At 39.4% G+C, this 23,515-nt stretch overlaps 1 protein-coding gene across 6 annotated transcripts in view; it reads right to left on the reverse strand.

Moving 5' to 3' along the window:
* pard3bb (par-3 family cell polarity regulator beta b) overlaps window positions 1-23,515 on the reverse strand; it is a 305,148-nt gene that overhangs the window by 46,159 nt on the left and 235,474 nt on the right. For 5 of the 6 annotated variants that reach the window (XM_036568581.1, XM_036568590.1, XM_036568609.1 and 2 more), the window contains 2 exons: window positions 22,891-23,172; window positions 1,164-1,284 (listed from right to left, as the gene is read on the reverse strand). In XM_036568581.1, coding sequence (XP_036424474.1) covers window positions 1,164-1,284; window positions 22,891-23,172 — 403 coding nt within the window. The remainder of the gene's footprint in view (window positions 1-1,163; window positions 1,285-22,890; window positions 23,173-23,515) is intronic. The other variant, XM_036568600.1, reaches the window with a different exon arrangement.

Consider the following 23,515-nt stretch of genomic DNA (forward strand, 5'->3'; position numbering starts at 1 on the left):
TAGTGCAGTTCAGTAAAAGTGGCGGTTGTAGCTATTTTGGCCATAATTTAATTAGTCTAATAAGAATGAACAGAACTATGAATTTCACATAAACTTTACTGTGCAAGTTAATTTTGTCTGTGTCTGCTTAGCCTGATGCTTTTTTGTCTGAGGCCATTTAATCTGTTGTCTAACTATATGAGAGCTGAGACATAAGTTTTTTTTCAGAGACCTGAAGTCATTTGGACATCACCTAAGATGTCGCTGCTGTCGGAACAAAACGTTGTATCTCCAAAATGGTAACTTTACAGGTGGAGGAAACAACCTACTTTAATTTAATTGTAAGTCAATGACTTTTTTCCAAGTCATTTTGGGTCATTTCTGTTGGTCCATTCATCAAGAGATTTACACACAATGTAAAGGGCAACAGGTATTTTCAAATTATATAAAAAACTGAAAAACGGAGATACAAAGGTCATGTGTGGGGATACTAGTAGTAGTTACTATGGTTTGCATGAAATAAATGAACAAATGAACATTTTTTAAACTACTTGACTGTTTAATAATAATAATAATAATAATAATAATAACAACAACAATAACAAATGTTAGTTGGCAGGGCTGTTCTTTGCTGCTTCTCTCTAGTGGCATGCTAATAGTACATGCTTGTGACATTTTCCACTTGTAAAAACTCAAAGCTTAACTGTAAAATCAACAGGAGTTGACACGTTAATCCTGGTAACGTACTGGCTTCAGTTCACACGAGTGCGTCTGGAAGTTTAGCAGGAATCGTACCAAATCTTGTGCAGGTAAACTGCCACATAAAAAAGCTCAGGATTTTGAGTCTGGCTCAACACTTAACCCCTGTGAGTGATAAAGGCTTTAGCGAAAAAGCTGCAGTGGTCATGTGATGAAAGGCACATGTTCTCACATCAGGAGTCACTCTCTATTGCCCAGAATAGGGAATGAGGAAACTAAAGAAACAGAGACAGCAAATATATCAAGCAGGAAATGACAAAGTAAAATAATATTTCGACAGAACCTGCTTTATGCTGGGGTTTCTGTGGGGGGACGAGCTGTATGAAGGTTCAGAGAGATGGTGGTGTGATAGAGTTTATGTTGTTTTAGGCTGCGGGGGGCTGTGTGTGTTGGGGTTAAGTAAACTGAGGGAAGGTTTGGCTCACCCGGTGAGGGTCGTATTCAGAGCCTCGCCGTCGAGACTCTATCTCTTCATACGCTGGAGCAGCTCCCTCTCTCCGAGCCTGCTGATACTCTCTCCGCAACTGCTGGATACGATCCATACTGCTAAACCAAAACAACACAAAAAAACAAAGCTGATTTTCATATTCATTCATTCAGCTGCACAAATGCATGCATGCATAAACATATGCAGAGCAAAGCCCTTAGCACAGCTGTTTTAATCCACAGAACTGTTAAACCCTGATTGTGGCCCATAAAGAACATTAAGAACAAGACATGGTTGCAGTGCAGTATCACCACCTCCAGAACACACAAAAGCTCACCTGTCAAAAATTTGAAGCCTAGCTTTTCAAAATAAATAAAATGCATAAATAAACGAACGAATTAAGGATGTTTTCAATATGTGCCTTTAACAGTAGGATTACTTTAGCACAGTGAGATGTGAATTTGGACAGCTCTCTGACAGACGCATGTTCAGATTCACCCTGAAGACTGTTTTGTACCATGAAAGTAACTTTACTGTGAGTGTTCTGTCAATTACTGTGTGCACAAGTTATCTGTGATATAGCAGCATTTTAAAGGATATGACCAACTTGCGATGAGAGCTAGCCAGAATAAAGCACAGCCTCCACACGCCAGGGTTAGTTTTCACAGTGTTACAATTAACTCTCATTGTTTTAGTGTAAACAATGAGAGAACTCCATATCGCCCTATATAAATTCAAAACTGTGCATGTTTTCAAACTTCACATTTACAAACTGATCAGAAATGTAGTATAGATGTAAAAATTTCTTGATTTTATTAATTTATTGCAATCATATTTGCTTTTCTACTTAGTAGTAAAAAAACATATTTCCTAGTGTCTGACAGACTTTTTTCACCAATCATATTTATTTTGATTAGTATATACAACTGTGGGCAAAAGTTCAAACACTGCTGGCCAAACATTTAGTTAAATTCAAGTTGAAAATCATGTGATTTCTGTATATAATTTATTTATATTTCAGGAAAAAAAATTAAGGTTAAAAAAATAGTGTCATTAATAAATTAATAGATTAAGGTTGATTTAAGGTTACTTAACCAATAAGTTACCTACTGGCCTACTGGACTAAACCACCAGAAACAAAAATGCAATTCAATAACAGATAATAATTCTTTGTTACAGTATACCTTAGGGATTATAAAATGATACTCCTATCGCAATGCATTATTATGTGACAATATATACAACGATGACACATTTTGATAGGGACTTAGAGCTAAATAAACAAACAAACAAACAAACAAACAAACAAACAAATAAATAAATAAGTGCAACTTTCTATCACTATGGCACAATGAAATCGGCTTTCCAGACACAACAAATGACTTGTTTATCTAACGCTCAGACAAAGAATGTGTGATATTTTCTCTCTGTCCATGCTCAAATATTGTGTTGTGTCACAGGGCTGTGGAAGTGTGACAGTGCTGATAAGGGCCTGCCAGTCATTTCACGGCTGCTCACACTCAAACACACACATCCACGTCTCAATACACCCGCAACCTTTCCACAACCCAAACACCACACATGCAGAGAGGACATGTCCCATTTTTCTACCCACTGTCAAAATACACAACAGTGCACAGCCTTGTCTGCTGTTTCAGCAGCAGCTAAGTTCTGGGATATGATGTCCTGCTTTCTGAGAGAGGAAAACTTTTCAATGTGCAAATGCATGACACATGACTGAAACAGACAAAACAGACATTTGTTATTAAAATCAGGATGTTCTGAAAGCTAAAACAGCCCTTTGCACTCAGGATTACAAAACTCAAAGTCAAAGTTTTACACAAACGAACTGTATCTAGGAATTAAGTGTGCACAGTACATCATCATCTAATATACTATTTACTAATTAATGAGAAAATATCATTATTATTTTTGACCCAATACTGTAATTACAGCTGATAATAACAATCAATAATTTAGTGCCCTAATTTTAACATCCAGTATGTTACTGGTGTATCTTTACAGGTAATCTTGGGGCTTTGCGATATGCAAACTTTGGGGCTTTGTGATGTACAGCCCTTAAATGGTATCTTACAAGGATGTGACTTCTCCAGCATTAATGGCCAACAGCTCATTTCTGAATCATGTACAAAATACACTCTCACAGAATTTTTCATTCTTGAAAACAATCAATGTGACTGTAGTAATAGTGCAGTTCAGTAAAAGTTGCGGTTGTGGTTAGTTTGGCCATGAAACTGTAATTCATGTAGTGAGAAAGAATAGAACTCTGAATGTCAAATGAACTTCACCGCGCAAGGTCATTTGTCTGTGGCTGCTTAGCCTGATGCCTTTTTGTCGGAGGCCATTTTATCTGTTATCTAATTGTATGAGAGCCCTAATTTTAGTCTATGCATGCACTTACACGTGTGCAGTCAGTAGCTGTGGGCATTTCCATTCTTATGAACTTACTGCAAAAGACAGCACAGTGATACCACCTCCCCACAAATGGAATAAGGTTTCATTTCCAGTTCAAGCAGGAACACCACTGTTATATTCATAAGAGCACTCGGGCCAGACTTCTACATCTACTTACCACTGTGACCCACTCTGAAAGTCTGAAAAATAATGTTAAAAAATGTACATTAACTAATGCAAATGTTCATAATAACTGTCACGGCTACATCAAATTAATCAATGACTCATCTTTAACCCGTCTTTTGTACACAAAACGTCACATATGGATTATGGTATGAACTTCATCTTGCATTATAGACTGTGGCGAAAAGGATTACATCATTAACAAAGGTGTAGAGCAGAGCAATCATAAGAAAACACACTCAGGGTTTCCCTCAGTACATTACAGACCCTGCAACCCACTGGTTTTATGGCACCTATGTAGGAGTGATGTAAAATTCACATAACGCAAATTAATTCATATTCAGGGCACCAGACTAACTTTTTCAGAATCATCCCAATAACCTTTGTGCCAGTCCAAAGTGAAAACTGATCCTCCAAGATCGTGAACTGCTTTGCTTACATTGCACTTTTCTCTCAGACTTTTACTATCATATTATGATTGCAAAAATGACAAATGTCAGATAGCAATACACAGAATACATGCTTAGCACACAAGCATGCACACATATACTCAGACACACAACGTATTTAAACAATCTATGGCCCATAAATACATTTATGTGTATATAAGAGTATGTGTATCAAACGCTACTTTCACATTACAAGCCTCACTGCTCAATTCCGATTTTTAGCTCAAGTCTGATCTTTCTAACTGGATGGCTCACATTCATGTAGGTAACTGACTCAAATCTGTCATTAATGTGAGTGATCCTCTGTCCTTAAATGACCTGCATGCAGACATCCCAATCAATCATGTCCACATCATGATGTGTGTGCATCAAAGCTGACTTTGTTCAGTCCACTAGCTGCATTACTGTAGTAGTTGATGGTGGAGCTGGTCAATTACACTAGCAGAAGCATAGCAGCAGTCAAGTCCTCTTTTTGTGTAAGATCCACAGATTTATATTCAAATTGCTGGGGAAAAATGGATGGAGTTGTAAAAATATAAGCTAACAGAATCTGCTAAAAATGCCAGTGATCTAGTTTCTCTATTTTAATTTCAGGGGTATCAAAAGTGGACCTCAAGGTGGTCACGTTCTGGTGAATTAGTAAATTTATAATTTATAATTTATCCTACACTTCACACCTAACCCTTGGGAGTCAAAGTCTCAGACAAGTGATAAAAATAGAAAGTTTCTCTTGATTTGTCAATATGAACAGGATGATTCAATTTGTAGATTTCCTGTGTACAAACACACCCCCCTACACAAAGCCAGAAATTGCCTTAAAGGGAAATACTGTGATACTGTTTCAGTATAAAACTGCTGGCTCCTCTTACTAAACAATGAGCTTACTTCTTCACTAGAAATTTCACAGTTACCCAACAATCCCAAACGCTTCATTTAGAAACAAACACACTTCTTGGGAAAACTTTCTAAGAGGAAGTCAAATGTCAGAAGGTGAGGGAACATGCCAGAAATGAGAACTGAAAAAAAGAAGAAAAAAAAAACTGAGAAAACTGAAAACAACTCATGAGACATTACAGTGTAAGGGGAGTGCAGTGCCTAACACAAACTGGGGAACAGTGGATGCTTTTCCTAGGAACAAGTGAGCACTGAAGACCCACTAATGCCCAATGCCTCACCAGACATACAGCACATACTTACATACACATTTATTTATCTGTGGGCTTTGAGAGAGAGAGAGAGAGAGAGAGAGAGAGAGAGAGAGAGAGAGAGAGAGAGAGAGAATAGCACATGAGAGACAGAGCAAAAGTTAGAGAGAAAGCAAATTGGAATGATAGAGGATCATGGAGGATTACCAAATAAATAAATAAATAAATGAATGATTAGTTTTACAAGCTCATTAGGCAGGGAACACAAATACCAGGCATTCCAGAGGGATAACGCAGCAAGAACAGCCCAGAACAGTTAAACTAACCCACACACACTCGAGGGACACTCTGTGACTAGGGCCAGCAGCAGTATTACCATGAACAATGTGGTCAGTGCTGGAGAAGCATATAACAACCATACAGCTAGTGACCATATATACATACACACACACTACTGTGCTATACCTACACTACTATGCAAACGTTTAGAGACAGCAATTTAAAATCCAATTTAAAAATGTATTTATTAGAATCTATTTATCTGGCCAGTAAGCCAAGACAGTAGTTTATTTATCAAGACAGCAAGTCTATGTTTGTTTAACGGTTTTTAAATCTCTACCTGAGCAAGCCTTATGTTATTTGTAGTTTGGCTAATCAATACTTTATTATGTTAAATCAAGTGTGCAGGTGATGGAATTTAATAAATTCATGCGATGCCTGAGAGCATCAAGGAGAAATCTGGAACCAAACTGTGTTCTTGTAACTAGCTCACAAGATATCAAGTACTTTTTTGAAGCCTAGAAACTCTTCTTACTTTTCAATACATTTAGGTTTATTTGTATTTAATGATATTTGGTGTTCTTACAAGCAAATATCACACATTATTAAATAACATGCTCATGTGCCTAAGACTTCCACAGCATACGAACTTAGAGACAGTAAAGGCTAATCGATTTATACATTGCTGTCAAACCAAAAAGGTTACATACGTGATATCTGGAGCTGCTCACAAGTATAAAACAAGTATAACATTTCATATAATCGCAATTTAGCCTAACCCTATTTACCCTAAAACAAATCCTGTATGAATAGTGTTTTAGTTCACATGCATACCCACACACATCATACCCCTCGTCCTATCTATCATATACTTTTTACATCTGTTGGCTTTTCAGGAGCAATAAAGACGCCTGTTGTACAGCTGACCCCTACTTTAGCCTCTTTGTAGAGTAAAGCATGCATTAATATACACACACACACACACACACACACACACACACACACACACACACACACACACACGTGTAGGAATTCACATAAATACATACAAAGTCGGCACTAAAGCAAGGTGTGTGGGTGGATGAAGTAAATGAGGATGAGTGTCTCTTTCAGCTGTTGTGTTGATGAGGGCAGAGGCCAAAGCATCACACCAACACACTCTCCACATTACAGCTGAACATTAAGTTTTCAGCCTTTGTAGTGGAAGCAAATATGTAAACAAGCCCTTCGCAAATTACATAAATGCAACACTGTGTAAAAGTCAGAGACCACGTGTTCTTTAATTTCCAGTCAAAACAGCCATTTATTACAAGTAATTTATTTATCAGTATCAGGGGAAAATTACACAAAATTACCCAGAAGCCTAAACAACTAAATATTATATATCATTTTCAGTATTTAGTGTGTCCACCTTTCGCCTTTACCACAGCTTCCAATCTATTTGAAGCATTGTTTTCAGTTTTTCAAAGAAATCTGTAGAGATACTTTACCACACCTCCAAAATTCAGTCTCAGAAGGTAATTGCATTTCCTGCTTCTCACAACCCAAGTAACATCAAACACATTCAATGATGTTGAGGTCTGGACTCTGGGGTGGCCAGTTTATTGTTCTGAGAAAACCAGCACAGTTGCTTGATTTGTAATTAGTCTTCTTTCTTGTATACTTTCTTTTGTCATTGATGGCTTCCTTTCAGACTCTTAGTGTTGAGTTGTCTTCTTACAGTGGAAGGATGGACAGAAACACCTGTGGATTTATTCAGATCTGAAGCAGGTTGATATTCTCCTTTCTCTCAAAAATGTAAGCTTTAAGTGCTGACAGGGACAGTGTTTGTGGTCTGACAGGTCTTCCCTAGTCAGTTGTTAGGAGTCGCATTTGCTATGTATCTTTTAATCATTTTTTTTATCTTAGATTTTCTCCTTTCTTATGCAAGTGGATTTTTTTTTTATTATATCTCCTGAAATACGTACTTACTGATCAGACAAGTTGTACACGTTTTAATGAATGAATGAAAGCATTTAAGGTAAATCATAAATCATAGTCTAAAACAACAAATGCAGGGCAGTCCATAATATGTAGGAGTACAACACATATTTTGTTCATATTGTGCAGATACTATCTATGTCCAGCTAACTGGACACTTGGGTAAAAAACACAGCACATGAGGCCACTGTTGCATCATACTTACACACACAATACACAAGCGTCAATAAAGACACACAGCTCACCTCAAAATAGATGTGTGTGTATGTGAGAAGGATGAGCAGTGTACAGCAGGTCAGTGCTTTGGGTGGTGAGGTGTGTGTACAGTGTGGACACGGCTAGTGCGAGCCTGTGCCCGGCCGACAGCAGCTCATCTACAGCAGGAAGACTCGGAGTTATGCCCCCGACTCCCTCCTTCCATTTTTCACTTCTCAATTTCCGTGATGGAGGGCCGCAGAGAACAGAACTGAGACGTGTAGCAGCATCCATCTTCTGCTCTCTCTCTCAACAACACTCCCTCATGGCTAGTTTACACAATTTATGGGCCACCATATGAAAAAGATAAAACATAAAAGAGAAAAAAGAACAAAAAGGAAAAAAAAGACAAAAATGCATGACTTAAACGGGGACCTATATTGATTAGAACAAGGAACAAATACATTGCCATCAAATCTTCCATGATGGAGGTTGCTGTAAAATAATGATAAGCCAGTATTTCTCTTCAGAATTCAGCTGTAAATTAGGAATAATTCAGAATTTCTGTTTAAAATTCTGCTGTAAATTAGGGATGAGTCCAAATTTTGGTTCAGAACTCTGAAAATTAGGTTTTAACAGGCTCTATGTGGGTGAACTGAACAATACTCTGTGTTCAGCAGAGCTGGGCATTTAGCTAAGCTAACAGGCTCCAGTAATATTCAGGCACAGGCTCTGAATTGAAATCCTTATTGAAGGCACCTACTTCTAAGCTTTAACATACAAAGTAAACTATATTTACTTAAATGTCTGTTACAAGCTTCAGATGCCTGCAATTAATCTTGCTGGCAAATATGGAAAAAAAAGGAAATTAGCATTATTTTAGTGTGGCTAAGCATTAAACAAAAGCTACTCTCAAAGCGAATTCCAAGATTTCTGCATGAAACACTACTGTGTAATGACATGCTTGGCTGGCACTCGCCCATAATTATGTGACTGTATATCATTTTTAAAGCTTAAAAAAAGTCAAATATGCATGGACTCTCTATTCTGTGTTCTGCAGCAGCCGTTGTGGCGCTATCCACCAGCCAATGAGATCTGTGGTCAGTAATATACCAAATCAACACCACAAAACTAAAACATATCATACAAAGACCGAACTAAGGTGTGTTAAGTTGAATTTGTCGAAAATTTGTGTTTGTTTTTGTAGTTAGCGAACCCAAATTTGTCAGGGCAGTCAAAAACCCACGTCTGAATTGACTGGAACATCTTTTAATGCACTTATTATCTTAGGGGTTCACATACTTTTTTAAATCAATGACCCCAATTCCACCATTAAAACACATCTTTGATAAAGACAGAGCAATGCAAACGCTTTGTGTGATGTTTCTTAAATACTACAGTCTTTATCTATTATGACGATTAGAAGCCATTCATGCAGAAATTCTGAACATCTCTACAATAATGTGCTCATATACGTTGTCTCACAGTCGTAGCTTTGTTGAGGGTACTGATGGGAGCTGTAGTGAATTATAAGTGCATCTTCAGTCTATTTCTATAAAGGAAACACCCACTATACTGTGTGTTTGAGGACTGAACCAGCATGCTGAATTCAATACTATAAGAGGAAAAGCCTGTAAGAACACTGGCAACAAGCAGGAGGACCAAAAGAAAAAAAAAAAGCTGCCATGCAGTTTATTTTGGAAGGAGGCAAGGACAAAAACTGTCTGAGGTCATTATTTTGGGAAAGACACTGCAAGTTGCGCATCTGTTTTCAGTAAAGTTTTGGACTAGACTGCTGTATGGAGAGAGGCTATGACATCAGCTAAAAGAGTCCTGCACTGCGTCCAGCCAGACAGAGGTTTTACCGAACGTCTGACAGCTCTGGATCATAACGCAAAGGAGACATCTTCACCATAACCATCATAACCTAAATATGCTACATGAATCAAAGAAATTAGATATGAACAGTGAGATAATGTACTGATAATGATAATGTACTGCTTCATGTTTTATGATAAATCTTGTTATACTGACTTACATTGAAAGTTAATGCATTTTTGCTCTCTCCTGAAAAAAGTTTGGAGAAATGAGGTTTTGTTATGAAAAAAAAGACAGACCACTCTTCATTTATTTAATATCCAGACAAAACAGCCAAGTGAAATTTATTCATTTTTCAGGAGATATTTCTGAGGAGGTTATATATAAGATAATCTGCTTGTATAAAGAAGAGAAAAATCAAAGGAAAGCGAAAAAACAGGAGTTTCCAAAGCTAGAGTTCAGAATAGTACACCTAACAACCAGGCAAAACCTCGTAGAGCATCAGAACTGTCAATATCAGACAAACAGCACTAAAAGCTTTCATCTTTGGGAGAGAAGAGACAATCAAGCTCCACTCTTGCTTCAGATCTGAAAAAATCCACAAGTGTTTCTGTCCATCCTTCCACTGAGAGAAGACAATTCCACACTATGTCTAAAAAGATGTTTAGCTGTTAAGACAAACAGACAACAAAATAGACCAAAAAGAAGAATATACTGAAAATACAAAGAAAAATTGCTTCTATGTAATTTTCTGTTTAATACATCTATATCTATATATGTCTATACACACACACACACACACACACACACACACTTCTTTCTATGCTCATTGTCCGTTTTATCAGCTCCACTTACTATATAGGTGCACTTTGTAGTTCTACAGTTACAGACTGTAGTCCATCTGTTTCTCTGCATACTTTGTTAGCCCCCTTTTACCCTGTTCTTCAGTGGTTAGGACCCCCCATGGACCCTCACAGAGCAGGTACTATTTGGGGATGGATCATTCTCAGCATTTTAGCAACACTGATGTGGTGGTGGTGTGTTAGTGTGTGTTGTGCTGATCTGAGTGGATCAGACACTGCAGTGCTGCTGGCGTTTTTAAACACCTCAGTTTTACTGCTGGACTGAGAATAGTCCATCAACCAAAAATATCCAGCCAACAGCGTCCTGTGGGCAGCGTCCTGTGACCACTGATGAAGGACTAGAGGATGACCAACACAAACTCTGCAGCAGCAGATGAGCTATCGTCTCTGACTTTACATCTACAAGGTGGACTGACGAGGTAGGAGTGTCTAATAGAGTGGACAGTGAGTGGACACAGCGTTTAAAAACTCCAGCAGCACTGCTGTGTCTGATCCACTCGTATCAGCACAACACACACTAACACACCACCACCACGTTGGTGTTACTGCAATGCTGAGAATGATCCACCACCTAAACAGTACCTGCTCTGTGACGGTCCATGGGGGTCCTGACCACTGAAGAACAGGGTAAAAGGGGGCTGACAAAGTATGCAGAGAAACAGAGAAGTGCACCTATACAGTAAGTGGAGCTGATAAAATGGACAACGAGCGTAGAAACAAGGAGGTGGTCATAATGTTATGCCTGATCAGTGTGTGTGTGTATATTTATTTATTTATTTATTTATTTATTTATTTATACACACACATACATAGGTCACTACACCCAATACCAAGCATCGGCTAGCGGGATGTAAAGTCCTCCCACAACACAATAGGCTGTTACTGCAGTGGGAACAGACTTTGGATGGGATGGGTGTGAGAAGCTACTCACACCCATGCCATCCAAACACACTCGATCCACAGGTTGGGAGGCTGAGCGAAAGCAAGAGGTGAGAGGGAGAGAGGGAGAGAGGGAGAGAGAAAGGGAGAGGGAGAGGGAGAGAGAGAGAGAGAGAGAGAGAGAGAGAGAGAGAGAGAGAGAGAGAGAGAGAGAGAGATATTAGGAATCAGAGTAAAAGGCCACAGCACATGTATTCTCTCTCTAAAGCTGGGAGCGGTAAGCTGAGCTCCAGCACCAGGTGGCTTCATTTCTGTTCTTTTCCTTCCACAGCGGCTCTCCACAGAACTGCTACACAGAGGAAAGTTCAATAAAGGCTACCGATATCTATTTTCTTCCTCTCGCAGCAGCCAGACATTAACTATCGCCAATGCTATCGATTCCCTCGGGCAGCGGCAATGGCTATCTGATTGCAGTGCGGGCAAATTAGTGCTGAGCCAAAAGAAAAAGAACAACAAGAGATGTAATTTTTTATCTATTCATTACATGTGTAAGTGATTGGGTACTTGGCCAGCTTCCACAGGAGCCAGCGAGATGGGAGATATTAAAAATGAATAGAGCCATTAATAAGAGCCACAATAACCTGGTCACAAACACACACCAACACACACAATCATGTGAGTGTATGATCTGCTGGCTATATAGAAATTCTTCCCCCTCTTCACTTTTTCTCTCTCTCACCCATTTATAAACTGTCACAATCCTCCTCACTATATGCTGTATGTCTCTCTCTCTCTACTCTTCTCATATAAACTATCCTTTTGTTTTCATGTCCATAATCCTCTGCTAGCTCCGAGCCCAGCTTTTTTTCCTTCCCCTCTATTAACTGTTTTATGGTTGAAGAAAGCGTAGAGGTCAGTGGATCTTAAGTGTGGGGTAAATGATGGCTTAAAGCTGGAAGCCACATAAATTACACACACAGAAGAGCCCAGAAGAGCTCTGCCTATTATTGCATCTCAGAAATTGACCACAAAACACTGTCAGCCAGAGAGAGAGACAGAGAGAAAGAAAGAGAGAGAGAGAGAGAGAGAGAGAGAGAGAGAGAAAGAGAGAGAGAGAGAGAGAGAGAGGAGAGAGAGGGGAGGAGGAGAGCGAGAGAGAGGGAGAGAGAGAGAGAGAGAGAGCGAGAGAGAAAAACACAGAACAGTGAGGTTTTGCAGCTTAACTGCTGGTAGCTGAACATACTCAGCTAAATTCATCATAATCAAAGCAACATGGAATATTTAGCTCTATATGGTGGTGGTTTACATGAATCATTAGTGGGGGGGGTAGTTTGTCCCCTGCTGTCTTTTTGGTGGCAGTGACAGTTACATATCCTTTTTAGTATTGCCTGACCAACATATTGGTTGGTGGGTGATTTTGGCCAAAACTAAGGTCTCAAAGGTTTACTGATTAACATATTTGACAAATCACAATCAACAACTAATCATAGATCATATAATTTAAATAAATATCTTGGTTATCAGATGTTTTAGCCTCATAAGTCATAAAACTGTCATGTCAGTCAGGACCTACTTATTGGGCCCAGACAGCTTTGTAATTTAGATGGCGTTTTGGAGTCACTACCTAATTAGCAGGGTTTCCATGTAAACGTTTCCCAAAGTTTAAGAAAATTTCCAAAAAGATGGTAAAAGAAAATGCAAATTGAATATTTCTATCAACTACTGTTATGTGCAAGTTCTTAAACATCACATAACACTCTTGCACTCACAGAGCGAGACAAGCGGTATGCTCCATTTACCTGTGCCGGCTCGCCACTTTTTATGTAGCAGCAATGGCAGAACCCGTTTAAATGGAGTGTCATTGGCACGTAAATCTAAAAATGTCACTAGAATCTGTTGTCGCTGTCCTTATTAAGGCCCAATATTCACTTGTGGATTCAGAGGGTATCTTTAAATTTTACCATTCTTTTCTAGGATTACTCCGTGGCATTTGTTCGTTGAGTGAGCCGGAGCTTTTTGGCAGCAAAAGCGTCATACACCAGATCATCTGCTGCTTATAAATGGAGTGGAAACCACACTCACACAGCACAACCGGAACATGTACCGGATAGATACCGGAGTGCATCCAAGAGTCTCGTTCCCTGTGCGTGGTGTGTTAAGCGAAGGGGATCTGAACCTTCATTAGCTTTCAGTAGGGCAGTTTTACAGTCACCTCTCAGCTACACATGGCTGTAGCTCTAACAGTTCAAAGACACCAGATGGAATGGAACAGGCAGTGGCACATTTCATGAGGGTGAAAGTCTCACTTTACAGTCACCCACCCCGCGAACGTCACTCAGACAAACAGTTCTGACAGAAAACAGTGCAAAAGAACAATGACTTTCGTGTTCTACATCAACACTTACTCAAAAAATGTTTCCATAACCGCTTTTCACATTTCACCTTTACTGATAAACCAACTTATTCACCTTCTCAAGCGTAAAAACATCTGTTGCACCATTTAGCCATTTTTTCTTAATTTGCAGCTTTTCCATCTAGTTTTTTATGCGCCTTTCCAAAATCCTTTTGGCTGGTAGTTTGGTATCCTCTAAAGTTCACTGTGGTCAGCATGGCTGGCTTGAAGCTGCTGTGCATTAGATGTTAGTGTGTTTAGAACCAGTAGAGAGGGGAGACTCAGGATCTTGAGTTCTGAGTGCTTCTTTGATTACTGGATTTAAGGAGTATTCACCTTAAATGTGTGCAAGATATCGGTTGCACACATGATCCAATTAATTTACTGCCATCCAAAAATACTGCACAATTAAACTGCACTTGATGTAGAGAGGCCTTTAGATTACAGATGTCTAAGAACAGACAACAAGCAACCACCTTTCTGCGCTTTTAAATAAAGCTTTGACAAGCTTGGTAGCTGCCTAACAACATGAGCTAAATCATTAGGTGAGCTAGAAAATGTTTTTGTTGTTTATGTTATTGAGTTGCTTTATATTAACAAACAAAATTCACAGGCTACATTTATTACTCTATTATATTTGTTTGCACTTTAAAATACCTGCTCTGCAAAATCTTGTGGGCCGTGGAAGCTTTTGTGGTTGGTTGTGTGGGCCGTGAGTTAGCAAAGGTTGGGAAGCTCTGCTCTTGTCTTCTTTAATGCCCTCTTTATTGAACAGACACAGACACTGTCAGCAATTGTGCATCAAACTTTACCAGGCATTTATATTTGTAGATTTTTCTTTAACTGCAAAAAAAGTTATTTGTGTGTGAGTAGCTATATCAGTTAGGGGCACTGTGGTGAAGGGTGGAGGTTTAAAGACTACATCACCACTTAAATCCAGAGAAAGGCAAAGAGAGTTAAAAACCAAACATTAGAACTGAATGGATACATGTGTTCAACATGTTAGCACAGAGGAAAGATGAATTCCTCCAGGTCTTAAACTAAAACACACAGTGCAACATGCACATCATCACATGACAATTTTCCATTGGGGATTTCAAGATTTTAACCTTCCTGTTTCAATGCAAGTCACCCCATAAATCCTGAAATAATTATTAAAATGTCAGAGGTGCTGGGTCTGATTTTTCTGACCACTTCATAGTTTTTCTGACCACTTCATACATCTTCATGTATTAATGCCCACATGGCTCAAAAAGGTGATCTGGCTCAATGTTTAAGTCTTAAATGCAAAATCAATTATACTGATGAAGTTATGATGAGTTTCTCTTTAAATACTCTTTTAACATACTTGAAATCATTAGATTCATCTGCCTGGGGAAAAGATCTGAAGCACAACGGGTGTTCCAAGATGTTCTTCTGCATGTTGTGTGCATTTCCACATTTCCACCAGAGAGGTCTCCAAATCTTATAGCATAGTAAAATAAATAAATTTACAGCAATGTATGCTGCAGCACCCAGAATCATTAGGTCTCATTAGGATGAAACTGCATCATACTTACCGTCTTTGTCACATTAAATAAAAGAGGTATAACCTTATTTTACTAGTCCTTCTGCTGTCCTGTAACTTTCTGTGATCCAAATATACAGACACAAACACTGAGTATCAGCTGATACTGATACTAGTATAATATTTGTTTTATTTCCTAAAAATCCTTAAAATTAGCTATTTTTAACTTGGCCACTTGTTGTTTTTCCTCCAATATCAGATCCAGTATTTGCTCTTATCAGCCCAGTACTGATACTGAGTATTGAATTTGTGCTATCTTAACAATTACTCCAACCAAAGACATAAGACATGGCTTTACAGCTTAGTGTGTTAGGCAGAGGAGGAGAAGCAGGCGTGAGCAAGCGTGTGTATGAGAGTGTGTGTGCGTGCTCCGAGAGGCAGGGCTGCAGGAGCCGTGAGGAGAGCAGAGCGGATCTCTCAATTTTCTCCCCTTCACTAATGGCGCCGGGCCACTGCGCTCTAATTGGTAGACATTTCCAGAAATGAAATATGACAACAAAAGATAGCCCCCAATGACAGGTCGGCTTCATGCCACCCTAACCAGAAGTGACAGCACTTTTTAAATGCCATTTGCAATTGAAGAAATAATTAGAAATATTTTGGCCGGCATAACATTATTTGGACAAGCAATCAATGTTTTTTTTCCTCCTCCTCCACCCCCCCTCACTCCTCACTCTCTTCATTCTAATTTGCTGCTATGCAGGTGAAGTCCAATCACACTCCGCAGCCCTGCTGCTGCTACGCTGCTGTCAGAGGCATGCTGAGTGGAAAAATTTGTGACAAACAAAACAAAGGAAACTTCCTTATTTTCTCTCCACAAATTTCACAGCATTACTTAAAGGGAAATTCCACTGATTTTCCAAAAAATTATACATAGTTCAGTTATAAAGACATAAACAAAGCCATTAAAGATGGTTTGATTGTAGAGAAACTTATCAAATCAGATTTCTGCCAAGTTGTGGTGACAAGAACCAAGAGTTGCAATGTGTATGATGTGAATATCCAAAACAACCTGTCCAAAACAGCATAGTTGAGGGCAAAACAGAGGTAAATCTGAAAAGATCAGGTTTTTAGCACTATTTTGCCTTGCAACACACCTAATGTACTTCACTATGAATGAAGGGGAAAAAATGGTTTAATGTCAAAACTTTTTCTTAAAACTATTGTAAAACAATGTATCAGGTGGTGTATTCATAAACATTTCATGTGAAAACTTGAGGGAGCTTTTAGAGGCATTAAATGCTTGGGATGTCTGGTTCCCATCAGCACCACGGTGAACAATTCTGACTCTAAGTTTATCTAGAGCAGAACATTTCACACCAACGCACTGTGAATTGCGTTGTATACATCTTAATCACTAAATTATGTAGAAATTTTGAAAAACTGGTGGATTTTCCATTTAAGTGTGTTAAAAAAAAACAAAAAAAAAAAACTCTAACAAGTGAGGCAGACTAATTAGTGGGGGAAAAATGTGAATTTTGTTTTTCTGAAAACCGCTCAAAAACCTTAAACCCTGCTGTTGCCAAAAACAGAACCCAATGCTGCACAGCCAAGACTTGTTGCTAAGCTACGAGATGCATCTGGAGAAAACCACTAAGTGAAAGCTTTGAGTGTGTGCGTGTTTGCCTTCCTCTCCCTGTATGCATGTACTCCATTGTGAGAGAGACGTGGAATTACTTTTCTTCTGTGAGTGAGTGGCAGCTGGGAAGTTCTTGAACAAATAGGAGAGGCCTTTCTCTCTCTCCCCCTTTCTCTTTTCTCTCTAGTTCTTTCTCCAACAAGAAGCACAAACACATAGGTCCCACTCCAATTACCTGCAGGAGGGTTGGAAGGAGAATGGCAAGAGAGAGAGTAAGAGCATGAGTGAGAGCAACAGAGAGAAAGTGAGAGAGAAAGAGAGAGAGTGTGTGTGTTCGGTGGTGGTGGGGGGTGTAAAGAACAGCTCTTGGATTCAGGAAGACACTTAAGACACCAGCTTGGCAGCGTGTAAAAACAGCAGTGGAGCGTGCGCGCCTGGAGCATTCATTCGGCTCAACAGAATGGCTGATTAATTAACAGGGAGCAAAGCACTCCAGCACTCACCCAACCTGCACTAAAAGCTTTTCTTTCTCCATCTATTGATTTATATAATTATTTCGATAGCGTGGCAGCTCCGGGCTTGCAGGCAGAGGAGGAGGAGGTGGCAGTTGAGGAGGGGGGAAAAAAGAGAGAGAAAAGCCCTGGCTGTGGCACATTTAGGCTTGTTTTGGCGTGGAGAAATCTTTCGGGGCTCTCTGGGAGCACAATGGCGACTGATGGGCTGGTTGAGCAGACGCAGCTGACCTGTGGAGCAGTTGTTGATGGGTCCGTGCTGCGTACAGGTTTGACCCTGCTGGCTGGCTGTTGGGGATTGGTGGGCTAGGGTTATTCTTTATGGGCACATCCTGAACACACCAATTACTATAGAAGACTTTTCATGCGGATTTCTCTATCTCGCTTTATTCTCTGCCAAAAAAGGGTCTGCAGAGAACCACAGGTTCTCTCTCTTTCTCTCTCTCACCAAATCACCCTGTACAAAAACAACCCTCCCCACCTCCCTTCTTTCTCCACTTCATCTTCCAGGCTTCTCTCTCTAGGGGAAGAATGATTAGTTTTTAATTGGAACGGAGCAATGCTCTGGAGGCCCATGGTTCTTAGAATATGGCTTTTTTTTCCAGTAAAAGTGCAGCAGAGCTCCTCAGGGCTGCTAGCCCTCAGCCCCCCTCTTGGCATTCACGGCCTAGGGGTTTGGCCTCCTGTCTCTCACTCTTTCCCACACGAGGAGCGCCTCAAGTGCCTCGCTCTTTTCAACCCGCACGTCCTCCAGATCGCCCTCTCTTCAATCCTGGCCCTCAGATGAAAGGGAGGATGGAGGGGCAGAAAACAAGGGCTATGAGGTGGAGCACCCTGCCACAAAGAGCTCAGAGTGGAGAATAAAAGCAAGGCTTTGTGGGCACAGACTGGGCCCAGCAGCGTTCGGCTCAGAGAATGAGATTGGTGTGGCTACAGAGGTCTGGTCTCATACATTCACTAACTGAGGTACAGCAGAATGGAGAAGGGGGAGGAAAACACTGGCAGAGTGAGATACATGCATGTGCACTCATCACTATACAGTTTTAGGACATTTGATGTGAGGCAACAGCTTAAGGATGGATAAGCATGCTGTAGAAAGAAGGCCAATTGCATGCTCAAGAGCTAACCGTAACCCTGACCCTAGAGAACAATCGAATATTAGAACTGTACTATTAGGTATTCTGATTTGCCATATATTACATTATATTACACTCATACTGAACTCCAAGATATCTCTTTCATCCTAGGGTTTATGATTCAACATCTATACATTAAACAATGCAAAATCACTTTATTATTGTTCACCTTAATTAAGTTACAGAAGTGAAGAATAGAACACTGGACCCATCAGGAGGGCCTGGGGTAAGGATGGGCAATATGATTTTATTTATTGCTACTGTGACAAATGACACCACAATACGCTTTTAAGAGCATATTGTGGATATCATCAGTACTTAAAGAACACCAACTGCATGTTTCATTATAAACAGAGCATAATTAGGCTTGCTTAGTTGGATTTAGTGCAATGCAGTATGGGAGATGTTGAAAAAAATCATTTAATCCACCCTAGTCTGGCAAATGTGGCACCTTAGCAATGGTTAAAGTCAGAATCAAAAAGATGGAGAAACACAAGGAATATCAAGAAATCATATTTTGTACTACCGCTTCATGATGAATCACCTGTGCAGGGTTTCCAGTTTCAGTGAAGGCAGAAAAATTTAGCCTGCCAAAGCTATGTCCTTCAACAGGTGTGTGAGGCTACCTAAGGTCATAAGCTTAGAGAGGAAACTTCAGATCATATCTCCAGCCCTACTGCTAGCAGGATGCTCTCCTGTAGAGTATTATTCCTATGCTAACACACCTTGTTTCAGGATTCCTAAATAGTCTGATTAGTAGGATCAGGTGTGTCAGGTTAGGACTGGAAATAAGCTCTGCAGGAGAGCAGCTTTCAGAGCTGAAGTGGGAAGCTTTTAAGCTCAAAAGAACAGTTGTAGTAGTAAAAAAAAACAAGTTTACACAAAATGCAGCTGATCAGTCAAGACAGGTTTGGTGTCTGAAGTTTGCTTCTGCAGCTAACATAGCTTTCAAGTAAGGGAAACACTTGCCTCAAACCACATTGAGCTGGTAAGAACTTAGTAAACAGATTAGGTATTGGTCAGATGTGACCAATCTACTATCGCTACAGTTTCTTAGACACAGTCTCGCCAAAACGGACGAGAGCCATTCCAAAGTGTGATACACATCAAATTCTCACTAGCGTTTTTTTTTTTAATGGAACTGAATGATGTACATATAGCTAATAATTGTGAATCACATTACAGAGACAAATACAAACACATTTCCTTGCAAACATGTTTCTCTACAAAGTGCTGCAGCCTGTCAAAATAAGGGCCCCTCTTAAAGTGTGACAGTGTATCAGAATGAAAGCCCCATGCAAGAGGTCTTTTACTATTCAGTTGTGCTTCGGATCATTGTCAGCAAATAATTTCAGACTTCCACATTTACATCACTTTAATGTAGGCTCAAAAATTAAAAGAGATTTTTGATTTCTAAAATAAATTAGAGGAGCATGGCTGAATATGAAATACTTGTCCCAGTGTGCCTCTTTTTAAAAATCCTTAATTATCAAAATTTCTTCAATTAGATACATCATGTTTTGGAAGTAACTCTTCAATTATAACAGCACAGTATTTAATGCAGACAGATTTGAAATTAAAGAAGAAAAAATATACTGTATAGCTGATATCCTGAGTTCAGGTATTGGAATTGGCCCTGGGAAAGAAACATTTGGATGAGTGCATCCAAATCAAATCAAATCAAATTACGTTTATTGTCACATAACATTTACACAGGTGCAAGGTGAGTGAAAATCTTAGGTGCGTGGCCCCCTTGTAGAATTTAAATAGACAAAAATATATATAAGAAGAAAAAAGAAATATATATACACAGACTCTAAATATATACACAATATACACTGTGGCATGTACTGTTGTGCACATCTCCGTATGTGCAGTTAGTAAGTCTGAGGTAGGTAAATATATCAGATGCAGGGTACACAGGGGACAGAATATTGATACAGAAATACAGATTCTACAAGATATGGATAGAAGATGTACAACATGTCAATTCCCTACATGCTTATGTGATGTGACATTGTACAACATACTGTTCTATCTATAAAATAACACTGCATAACAAACAACTATTAGCAGGCCTCAATTTTGTATGTATGTATTGTCTATTTGTCCATTTGCAAACTTCACACTAAACATGTCTACACTACAATCCACAACATTGAGGGTAATGAATAAACATGATAAATGTGATTTGTTCACTGAACTATACCTTTAAATTACACCTTTAACTATACCTTTGAAAACAGTGCTACCTTAGTTCCTCAGACTGTTACCCTTTACTTAATCCTTCTTGGTCACATCCAAGACTATCGTTCATAATGGCAAATATGAGCTAATTTATTCCCATAATTTTAGATGTAGAAAATAAAACTGCAAGGGGTGATGAACCACCAGACTGAGCGAAGACTGAGCACTGCAGAGAATTTTATAACAATTAATGACTCTACGCTCCCTGGCCCATGAGATAGCAACAGGGTTGAGTGGCCTTTTTTATGACAGTTGTGCGCAGCAGACTGTGCTAAATTGCTGGCCTTTCTAAATAACTTGCCTTCTTTAATGGCTCTTGGTGGCTGGTATTAAATCACAAGGCCTCTTTGCAGCACGGCAGCTCTCGCATTTAGCAGACTGTTCAAGCGCTGCAGAGGTGCTAGCGCTGGCATCACTGATGCATAACTAATTCATCACGCTACGCCAACATGTCTCCCAGCATCACATCAGCAGGCTTTAAGCAAATCAAACAGCCAAACTTCACAGACAGAGGGGAGGGGAATTAGTATTCCACATGAAGCACAGTTCACTTCCTCACACCTGGGCGACAGGTGAGGAAATCAGGCAGGTTTTATTCACCTGAAGTGGCAAATTGTGTCATGTGCCTTCAGTTAAACTCAGCCCTGACTGTTGAGGGGAAAAGCGTGAGTGTGTGTGTGTGTGTGTGTGTGTGTGTGTGTGTGTGTGTGTGTGTGTGTGTGTGTGTATACGTTATTTGCTGCTCTCTCCTTCATGCTAGTCTGACATGCTCATAAATGGAGGAACAGATCACAAGGTCTAGAGCTGCACATCACTCACTCACGGTGCTCTCAGGTCATTTTCTGATGGGTGATGGAAAAGACGTTTAAGCAAGAATATATGAGAGCATGTGTGTGTGTGCGTGTGTGTGTGTGTTTGTACTCCAAACACTCTCAGAGAATCTGAATTCACCCTCTTAACATCTTAAAACAAGCTCAGACCATTAAATAGATTTGGAAAACCATTAACATTGAACAGAGCAAATGTTTACATTTTGAACTGAACTCAAAAAAGTTTATACTACATCAGATTTGAACCACCAAGCCAATTAGTATTAAGGCCAAAACTAAGAATTTGTGTCCCAAATTACAGAAATATGTTTTTATATTTTTACATTTACAATTAAGAAGCACGTGTTAGTACCAAAAACCATTCAGGAGCTGCTTTTTCCACTCCATTTTTTCTATTATACCAGTCACACCAGAGAAACAAAGTGAAGTGATCCCCTTTTTTCACTATATAGCCATCATTCAATTCCACTGACTCACCTCCATCTTCATCAGGCTTTGATCAATTGACTGTGCAGGTTTCCTACTGGGATTGCTGAAGATTATTGCGCTTGTGTTGAAAGCTGGGGTCATCCTTTTAAATACTGTGTTTTCTAAACGATACTCTCAGTAAAGAATGAACTTGTGTCTACCTGTCATAGAAACTGAAGACTTGCTTGGCAAAACACATTCTTAAAATTAGACTCCAGCCACACAAATTCTTTCTTGCACTCAACTCTGAACTTTCTAATTCATCAGTATTATCTGATTCTTTTTTATTGTCAGCACTGGCACGGGCAATAAAGCCGTATTTTAATAACCCAGCCACAGCAACAGGCTACAAAGAAACACTCAGACTTCTAAAAAGAAGTTGTCACTTTCTGTCACGTTAGCTATAGTGGTGGTAACATGAACATTACAGTTGGTGGATTCCAACAAAATCTGATCTGATGCAATTAGTTCTGTGTCCAATCAAACAGGCTCTGGATCTTGCCAAATAGGGGAAAAGAAGTTGTTTTGTTATTAATGGTGGAGACTTGTCAATGTTCAAGTCCACTAAACTTTGTTTCAGCTGTTACTGAACTGTACTTTTCTGTGTTCATTCACAGTTAGTCTGAATTAAATTGTTAAAAAATAAAAAAAAGAAAAATAAATTGAGGTGAATTGTGACATTAAAATGATATCAAAATGTAAATTGAAATGAAAATGTCTGGAATCACAGCGAATCATTTTCAAGTGTGTATTGATCTATATCTGTGTTAATGTAGGTAGGCCCCTACCTGTCTGCTCCATGTGGTGGTGGACCTCGGGGTTTGTTAACCTTGGCGTAGAGGCCATTGAGTGGGTCTTCTGCAGAGGCCTCTTGGCTGTTAGAAGGTGGGTGTGCAGATCTTTGGGGTGATGGGCTGCGGTTTCCGTACATTGGCTGAGTCGGGTTCAGACGTTCTCTGAAGGTGTTGATCCGAGCATAGTTGGGGTCTGCATCATCATCCTCAACGTCAGGAGGAGCGAAACGGTCACGTGCCTGCCGGTCTCTCAATTCCTGGTGCTTAGCTTCAATCCTGCAAAACAGTATCAAAGAACAAACTCAGAGAACTAAAAAAGAAACAAACAAACAAAATAACTGCTTCTCCCTAGCTGCTGTCTGCAGAATTTCAGGAATGTTATCATCAAGCATACAGAACTTCTGTTGGATATGCACAGTGAGTGGAAACAAGTATTCAGACACTTTTTATTTGATTTATCTCCAGTGCACCTATCATATCACTTCATATTTACATATATGACTGTGTACTTACGAACAACTATTAACAAAAACGTACGTAATCATAAGCATAAATAAATACATGATATGTTTATATGGTATGGAAAAAAGTAAATTAATAACATTACTACTTAGTTGCA

Source organism: Colossoma macropomum, unplaced genomic scaffold (genome assembly GCF_904425465.1).
Source record: "Colossoma macropomum unplaced genomic scaffold, Colossoma_macropomum, whole genome shotgun sequence".
In the NCBI taxonomy this organism is placed as follows: Eukaryota; Metazoa; Chordata; class Actinopteri; order Characiformes; family Serrasalmidae; genus Colossoma; species Colossoma macropomum.